This window comes from Capsicum annuum, chromosome 1 (genome assembly GCF_002878395.1).
Source record: "Capsicum annuum cultivar UCD-10X-F1 chromosome 1, UCD10Xv1.1, whole genome shotgun sequence".
In the NCBI taxonomy this organism is placed as follows: Eukaryota; Viridiplantae; Streptophyta; class Magnoliopsida; order Solanales; family Solanaceae; genus Capsicum; species Capsicum annuum.
In genome coordinates, this window is record NC_061111.1 from 156104814 (window position 1) to 156114112 (window position 9299).

The 9299-nt window shown below is 37.2% G+C and overlaps 1 protein-coding gene across 2 annotated transcripts; it reads right to left on the bottom strand.

Annotated features, from left to right (window-relative positions):
* Positions 1 to 905: 905 nt before the first annotated feature.
* On the bottom strand, positions 906 to 8568 carry LOC107840390 (SWR1-complex protein 4). Of its 2 annotated transcripts, XM_016684243.2 has the most exons (17): positions 8279 to 8567; positions 8107 to 8196; positions 6554 to 6619; positions 6407 to 6466; positions 6276 to 6332; positions 5652 to 5781; positions 5461 to 5528; positions 5166 to 5258; positions 4918 to 4965; positions 4627 to 4794; positions 3838 to 3948; positions 3365 to 3460; positions 2630 to 2704; positions 1869 to 1929; positions 1708 to 1742; positions 1539 to 1624; positions 906 to 1384 (listed from the first exon to the last, which is right to left on the bottom strand). In XM_016684243.2, the coding sequence occupies exons 1-16, from the start codon at positions 8390 to 8392 to the stop codon at positions 1547 to 1549; spliced, it is 1350 nt and encodes a 449-aa protein (XP_016539729.2). In that variant the 5' UTR covers positions 8393 to 8567; the 3' UTR covers positions 906 to 1384; positions 1539 to 1546. The 2 variants fall into 2 exon arrangements, with proteins under 2 accessions (XP_016539729.2, XP_047254259.1); XM_047398303.1 differs by lacking the exon at positions 906 to 1384 and having other exon boundaries at positions 1538 to 1624; positions 8279 to 8568.
* Positions 8569 to 9299: the final 731 nt, after the last annotated feature.

Genomic DNA, 9299 nt, shown 5'->3' on the forward strand with positions numbered 1-9299 from the left:
AAAGACAGCGCAATGCAAATCAGAGTTTTGAAGCCGGTTTGAAGTTTGGACGTGGATGCTTTTTCATTTTTAAAGAAAGGAGAATTTCAAAAAACTGTTCAGTTATACATTGAACTGATTTTTTATTTTTTTTTTTAAATTCAAGTTGAGTTTCAAGTTTGAAAAGTGATCTTTTACCAATTTTTTCAGTCATAAAACTTCTAATTCTTTTTCAAGTTAAATGCATATTCAAACACGATTTCAACTTTTAAGTATTATCTTTTCAAATATCACACTTTCTTTTAATGTCCAAATGCCTAGTTGTTCAATCCGACACAAACCAAATGTATTGTTCACCTACAAACTAGAGACGTGGCTTAAACTTGGCGAGCAACCTGGCATCCTAGTATATTTCAGTTGTCAGTATTTCCATCTTATTAGCATTTAGCGCCTTCTTTATTGATTGTATATTTCAGTTGTCAGTATTCCATCTTATTAGCATTTAGCGCCTCCTTTATTGATTTTCTTCTGACAATTCAGTTCATGACACACCCATCCGGTTCAACCAAGAAAAAAAAGTGGATTAAGCATGAAAAATTTCTAGCAAAGTTGAAGAATTTTTACTTCCCCTTTTGCATCAGTTAATGAACATATGCTTTTTTGATCAACGGGATTTGATAAAATATAACATCACATCGCTTTCCTGCTCTCTTTCTTGAAACTAGCAAAATCGCCTACACATAATCAAAGATTGATGACATTCTTTCTTGCAGTTAATAAGCTCAGGGAGATGGAGCACATTTGAGTGCATAAACTAATACGTGTCCCACACACTCATTATATTTAACTGCGGTACAATGTAGTTCTACATCCATCAAATACAAGAACCATATCTATATATTGGAAAAGAAGATAACCCAAAAAGAGACGCAGCAACACCAACGCTAATATGGTTAGAAATGAGGGCCCAAAGAATCACTATGACTTTCCGTTTCAGTGCCAATTCATATCCGTCCATCCTGGTAAGCAATCTAAATGCAACTAAGGCACAACTACTTTGATGTGGATACAAAAACAGCCAACATGGCTCAATAATTTATGACATACCAAAGAGATATAGTAGAAAGGTGAGGGGCAACATGCTAATCATAATTATAAGATACAGTTGTATTTACAGACTGCGTGAACTGTACTCTGACGCAAAGGAGGACCTGATCTCCATAGAAAGGCATTAGAGGGACATCTCACATTTCTTGTGCCACTCAAACGAGACGGCCACATTTGAATTTTTGCAAGGCTGGATCATGTTTCATGCTGGAGGAAATTCAAAAAGGCGCAGAACACATCACAATGGCAGAAGAAGTTGATTCAAGCAGCTAATATACAGCTCCTAGTAGCTTTAGTCCTGAGTACACAACAGCGGAAACTCAGATGTAGATGAGATTAAGCAAATTTTCTAGTAAGCAAGCAAGATTTAAGCTATTAGATACTATCTTATGGCTAAATTCTCTAACACTACTCCAAATAAAGCCAGGTATTGAGACGAATAATGCACTAACCCTCTAATTCATCCATCAGTCTTTAACTTGCGAGGCCGTTTTGACTGTGCTGGTGAAGATGGAACTTCTGATGATCGTCCAGGCCCCTGGATCCCCAAATTAACATAGTAGACTCTTAGAACTGTTTGGATTAATTTGAAGATTCAGTAAAAACGCTAACGACACATACCTTGCGTTTCTGGTCCCTTTTAACAGCTCTTTCCCCTATAGAACATGAAAAATATTGGCACCAAAAGATGATATGTGAGTTTGAATGATACAGAGAGAACAGTTTGATCATTATGGACTACACCTTTAACAGAAGCCCAAGTACTTGTGTCATTTGCTTACCTCCAAAACTTGTAGAATCAGGGATGAATGTTCTATCTAGGTCCGTAGCACGTTGGGCACGCTGTCAACAAGCAGACATCAGCTCCATTAGTCACAAACAAAAGATGTATCTTTATCTAATTCATCTTGTGGAACACCATAAACTATCTTGGGAAAAGGAAAGAGGTTGTTGATACAGATAGAGATGGCAATGGGGCAGTGCGGGTTTTAAGCTATGCAGTGCGGGTTAAAGTAAGTTTTTTTTTTAAATGGTGCGGTGCGGGTTGCGGGTATATGCGGGTTTAAATTAAAAAAGAGCTAAAAATTAATATTATTCTCGTGAATATACCTAAAATTATATGTATTCTTTACTTAAAATTTTATGATACTTAAAATGACATGTATAACACTACAAATAAATAATTTTATAGCTTTTTTAATATCTCTATTCATTTTTTAAAAAATATGATATTGGATCATTACTTGTACACGTGATACTTTTTGACAATTTCTTAGAGAAAAGTGATATAATAGAAATTAGTTGTTATTATTTCCTAATTGCAGATTTGGAAATATTATGATTTTCAATGGAGTTACGAATTTTTCAAAAGAAAAAAACAAAAATATGGGGCGGTGCGGTGCGGGTATGAGTGTGGGGCGGGTTTATGCGGGTTTAAAGGTGATGCGGTGCGGTGCGGCGGTTTTAAAATTTGTGGGTTTAGAAAAAACCCACACCGCACCATTGCCACCCCTAGATACAGAGTTAGAAGCAGCATCCTCACCTTAGGAGGTGTACCAGGTGTTTCAGAATATGAACCTTCCCGATAAGATGAGCCTTCTGCCTCCTTGTATTGTACCTGATTTTCAAGACAAGCATTGACGAAATTGGGTCATTCAAGAGAGGACTTGGTCAGATAAACCTCAAACTCTTTTTTGAATATTTGACAAATACTTGTGTTCTGTATCCTAGATAGTTTACTTCACCAGCTAATTAATGAAATTGAATGGTTTCCAATTACTAATAAGTAATCATCATTTGAGAACTAGTTGAGGATGGGTTTAAGATTTGTTAGAGAACTGCTACTACTATAATTATTATAAAAATAATAAACTTTTTCTTCACATTAATTTTATTTAGAATGATGAAAATATGACTTGAGCTTGAATGAGCCACCCCAACTTGTTTGGGATTGAGGCATGTTTTTGTTAATCATTTGATATATGCCGCAAACTATTCTGTGTGGGCTGAAACACACCCAGTATTCTATGACCCAGTCACTCTTCACTTGAGCCCACAACTCCAAGGTTTGCCTATGCTAGACAATGATATCTAGCCATTGATGCTTCATTATGAACAAAACATATGGTAACACAAAATAGATGGAGTATTTTTTTTAATGATATTCATGCAGTCCTAAAAATGCAATCTCAAAATGTTCTTATGTCTAAAGTTTAACCCAACTCATGATCAAGAAAATTATTGAAAACATACAATGTTAAAGTAAAATGCCAAATACCTGCTTTTGAAGATTTAATAGGGTTAGTATCTCTTTCCTCAGTTCAAGATGCTCCGCACAGACAAGTTTCGTTGGGACCTTTGGCTTCAAATTAACCTATAGACGGAAAAAAAGCACATTCTTCCCAGTCAAATTAGTGGAAATATTTATCACTCTATAATACAGGTAAACCAGGAGGGACAAGAAAGGAAAGAAAGGTGCTAAAAAACAGCAAAATAAGTGGGAGAAGATGTAATAGAACTTGTGAGACACGTATAAAATGGTAATTCAACAGCAAAAGTCTGGATAACTAGATAATTGAGATTGCATGATGTAATAGAACTTCATCCACAGGTAAAATGGCACCCCATTAGCACAAATCCTGATCATTAAACAACTGAGATTGCACTTTTGATGATAAGTTAAAATCTGGACCGCAATGGTTCCGAAGTACATGTACGACAAAAAAAATGTATTAGAGAGCAGAGACAAACCCCAAGGTCTTGTAAAGTTTGTTCAACCCGCTTGATCGTCCGAAGTCCAGCTGAAGAGCTCGCAGCTTGCACCATTTGCTCCAGTGCATATGTTCTCAAGTACACCCGCAGCTGAAAATTTCCAGTTAGAGAGTAGATTCATTTTTGATATTAAGCAGATATGATTTTTACTTTCTCCACAATTATTTTGAGCTGAACTTCAAGATGTTGGTTTTTTCAAAAAAAAGATGGGGCGGCAAAAAGGGATTAAAATGACTCTCAATTGATTGAAATCTTTCAATAGCTTTCAATAAGCTTTTAACAGCTTTCAATAAGTTTATTGAGCATTGAGGGGCTTTAAATAGCCAACACAAAACAAAAAAACAGCATAATTTGAATTTCAAAATAATCTAAAATTTCTCTTCATTGTAACTAAACAATTTGTTAAACTAAAATTACTGCAGTAACTAAATGCAAAACTCAACACTAGAGCCTTCTAAAGATCAGTTTTTTAACCTGAAGGAACAAAAGTTTCTAGAACAAATGGACCCAATACTTACTAAAATAGCTCTCTGGAGGTGTCTAAAATCCTGGTCAGTTCACATCTCCATTTCGACATTCTACAGACTACAATAAAGATTACATACACTGGAAACTACAACAAAATCCTAACAGTATAATGTACATATGACCTATGAAGATCAAAAAAAGTTTGACTAGATTGTCCAACTTGAAGGAATTTTGAAGTTTTTTACCAATCAAGACAGAACCACTGAAAGAGGATAGTAGAAATCTTATTCTCAAACATACCATGCGAAGAGACGCCAAAGTGGAAGCAGTCTCTGACACTGGAGGTACAGCAATCCCAGAGGGCAATTGAGCATTTGGCGAGGTTGATATTACATCAATACCAGCTGCCTTTTCAGCGCCTTCAGGAGCAGCATCTGACACATCTGGAAGTTCTGCCTCTTCAGCGGCCTGAGAAAATGCAATAACCTGGTTATTGCTGACTTTCAAAATATTAAACAGGGTGGCGGGCATCCAATAACTATAGCTTCCATGGAAGAATGTCACTTGTAAAAGGAGACCTAGAATTCTTACCTTAGCGGCTTTTCGTGACTCAGATATTTTTTTTGCTTCAGCAAGAACCTAAGACCAAGGTTCAAAGGGCAGGTTACTGATTTAGAAAGTATAACTGGCACAGATACATATAATTATGCATATGGGCTATCAAGAAGCTACATAAGAAGTATGACATGCAATTAAACATGGGGTGAAGTCTAAATCTCATCAAGGAGGGCATTTATTTTGAAAAGGCACAAGGACAATAAGTAACAGTATGCACAAACCTCCGCATCCCTACGTTCTTGCAGCTTTGTTTGCGAGAGCACCATTGACAGTGCACGTTTTCGCTCAATCTCTTGAGAGACGTTGTAAGGCTCCTATAGTATTGTAAGAAAAAAGTTAGAGATACCACAAGAAACTGAAATTTATAGAATAAAACACCAGTTAGAGGAGATAACTCGGAGAAGAAAGCAGGGAAAGGAGGTGGTATTGCTCCAAAGAAGTAAATCAGAAAGGAAAATAGTCCTCAGTTGAGAAAACCACAACTGTTGACTGATCAAACCACAACTGTTGACTGACCTTAACAAGGGGATGTCCAGTAACATCGGCAGGAGATGGAGCCCTAGCAATTGTAATAGCACGAGATACTACATGGGACGAGGTCCAAAACCATCATCAAAATCAAAAGATATTTGGAGTTATTAATCATATAAAGCGTAGAAGTTAAATTAGTTTAAGCAATTGATAAACAATGAGATATTGCAGAATACCACTGTAGTAGCGGTCCTTCAGTTCCTCAACTGTACGATTTGAAGGGAACCTATCAGCTATGATAACGAAACGGAGATCAAACCTCTTGCACAGATCAAATAATTGATCCGTCTCTTCCTTGGTCCATGACTAACACATGAGAATAAGTAAGTGAGCTCACAGGGATATAAGGAATTGAAGAAACAATAACTTATCCTTCCAATGACATAAGCATCTGTCCAGACAAGGTTGAATGCATAGAATTACAAGCACAATCCAAGACCAGTTCTCAACAAAGATAAAAATGATTATTTGTAAGTTGCTTAAGGATTTTCAACAAAGATAAAGTACAAATATCGGTAGCAAGATACTTCATATCACGTCAGGCAATTGAAAGATTTCTGTAAAAGCTACAAAATAAATGTTGCCTTGGGTAATTACATAACATGATATTATCAGTCATCCAATAAATCATTACAGAATATGAATAGTCATTCAATAAACGACTGCAGTTAGGTTGTTATTACAGGATTCTAATAGAGTTTAAAGTTCAACTCAATGAAAAGATAAAGCTGACGATTCTTAATATTGCCTCATTCAAAGCGGATAACACATCTAACTTTGGATACTATTTTGATACTTACAGGGTTGGACAAGTACTTCTCATATTCCTCATCAGTGTACTCGAGCACATCCACTGACTGCATCCAACAGACAGCAGATTTAACACCATTTATACAAGAAGCCTCAGGAACAAGAAGAATCCTTGATATACCTTATTATACTTGGCAAACGAATAGTCACCTGTAGGCGGAACACCATTAACAACTCTGACCTGGGATTTATTGAAACCAAATGAGTTTCATCAGTGGATGGTTTGACAGTTACTTTAAGCAGATTCTAGATCACTAGAAAAACATACCCAATGATAAAGCTGTAAGTTATCTTTTCTAGCAGAACTTGTGAAAGGAAGCCATTGCCACGTAATCTGAATAGCAAATCAGAAGAATTTATTAACTTCTCTTAACATCAAGAAGAAGTTAGAAATTAGCAAAACAAAAACTTTGTTAAGGTACTAAACAAAGACGATGCCCAGATGACCTACTATTGTAAATAAGTTGTGACGATTTGCAATTGGCTGGAACTACACATCAACTTAGTTCCTAAAGCAATTACAATAAATTAGAGATTATGCTGGATAAGAGATCTTGGGTCCATGATTCAGGGGAATGGTGAGATTGACGAGAATGTCTCCCACCGTATTGGGGTGGGATGGATGAAGTGGAAGCTCGCCTCGGGGGTGTTGTGTGATAGGATGGTGCCGCCCAAGCTTAAAGGCAAATTCTACAAGGTGGCCGGCCGGCTGGCTATGTTGTATGGAGCGGAATTTTGGCCAGTCAAGAACTCTCACATTCAAAAATTGAAGGTGGCGGAAATGCGGATGTTGCGTTGGATGTGTGGGCTTAATAGGGGTGATAGAGTTCGAAATGAGACTATTCGGAAAAAGGTTGGAGTGGCTTCGGTGGAGGACAAGATGCGGGAAATCCGATTGAGATGATTCGAGCATGTGATGAGGAGGGGCACGGATGCCCCGGTTCGTAGGTGTGAGAAGCTTGCTTTGGATGGTTTCAGGCGGGGTAGGGGTAGACCAAAAAATACTGGAGAGAGGTGATCAGGCGGAACATGGAGCAGTTACAGCTCACTGAGGACATGATCCTAGATCTTCCCATGATCCTAGATAGGAAGATCTGGAGGACGCGGATTAGGATAGAAGGCTAGTGCCAGTTTGAGTCGTTGGGGTAGGGCATTACTTGGTAGATGTATTATTCTTGTTAGGATACTTTGTTGCATGCTTTATTACGGATTTGTTTACTATTCTTTGTTTATTATTCCTTGTGGGTGGCGTATTTATGTCTTGACATCTTGTTCCATGCTTTATTAAGTATTTGTTTATTATTCCTTGTCTTGATCCGGGGGTCTATCGGAAACAGCCTTTCTACTTCTCCTGAAGTAGTGGTATGGACTGCGTAGATCTTATCCCCAGACCCCACTACGTGGGAATACACTGGGTTTGTTATTGTTGTATTGTTGTAGAGATTATGCTGGATTGCTCATTGTCTTGTCACTATTCCATTCTGGAGAGAAGATAGGAAGCTTTTCTCTGTGCTACATATGGGGAGGAGAAAGATTCAATTGATCTTTTAATGAATAAAATTGCTTTCCATTTTGGTCCAACTTCTTTCTATTCTTCATCCAACATAGTTTTTTTAATCTAACTACTCTAAAGTTTAAATCTATTTTAAGTGAATCGGTCTTGTATTGATCCCGCTCTATTCATGTTCAGTATTCAGAGCATTCGTTATACTATCATTTGATTATTTTACAATGCAGGAGCTCCAACTAACAATTCTACCCAAAAGCAAAGGTATTAACTTAAAAAGACATAAAAAGAAACAGAATTAAGCAAAGAGTGACCTTTTCAGACTCAGAAAGAGCTCGGCGTTTCAATTGGTTGATATCAAGAGAAGGCATAAGAGGTGGAATACCACCTGTAAGTGCATAAACCTGCCAAGGAAACAAGGAAATTAGGAATTCTGGATATTCGAAAAACTGGCAACGCAGAGAGTATGTGAGAGGAATAACAAACTTCTCGAGAAATGCCATCAGGTTTCCTTTGAGATTCTTTCTGAGGCCTCGATTTCTTTTCTTGGGACATCAACGGCCCATTTTTGGGCAACCCTAAGATGTCCTTCGCATCCATATTCCCCCAATTTGTATCTGCAAAATTAGGGTACTAATATTAAAGCAAAATCTGATAAATTAGTACAAAGATTGAAGGGATTAGGGCCTTTTTGTGAAGAATTGGAGAACAAAAGAGAAGGGTAACGATCCGTTCTCCTTTTTGAGCGCGAAATCGAAGAATGGATTTGCTTTTTTGGCTTACCCGCGGGTGAGGGTGACTGGCGAGGACCGGGTCGGTAAACGGACTTCCTTCAATTGGGCCTTCTCTGTAGTGGGCTGGTTGCACAGGCTCCCCTTCCCCAATCAAGATTGGGCTTGGGCCAACGGCTCGTTTGTTGAGGATTTGTTCAGAAATGGCCCCAAAATGGGTTGATCTTTGATATTTTGTCCCCCCATAATAAAAGTCTTGATTTTTCGCTCCCGGTTAATAAATGTTTTACATAGGGCAAACAGTCAAAATATTTCAAGACAATGAATCCGCATAATTGATCAAAGTTTTGTCTTATAAAGTTGTAACTTAGCTATTTTGCTCACCAAACATAAGTTCTACTCCCACTGTCTCAGTTTGCTCGTTTCAAATTTCCTAATTTGATTTCTCATTTACTTGTCATTTTTCATTAATCAAGACAAGACAATTTTTTTTTTCTTTTTTACCCTAAGCATTAATTGTTTTTTGTTCAAATTAAAATGTAAACATCATTTAATAGGAATACTATGATAAAGTGGTCATGTTATTAATTGTTTTTCTTAATCAATGTGCAATATCAAATTGGGACGAGTAAATGGGACGGAGGGAGTAACTTTTGTCTATAAAACTAACATTTAGGACATTTAAGATGTGACTTGCTCAATTGACCCAAAGTTCTACCTTATAGGCAAAAAATTAGAAATTAAGTATGCTGTCCAACATACATAAGTTCTAAATT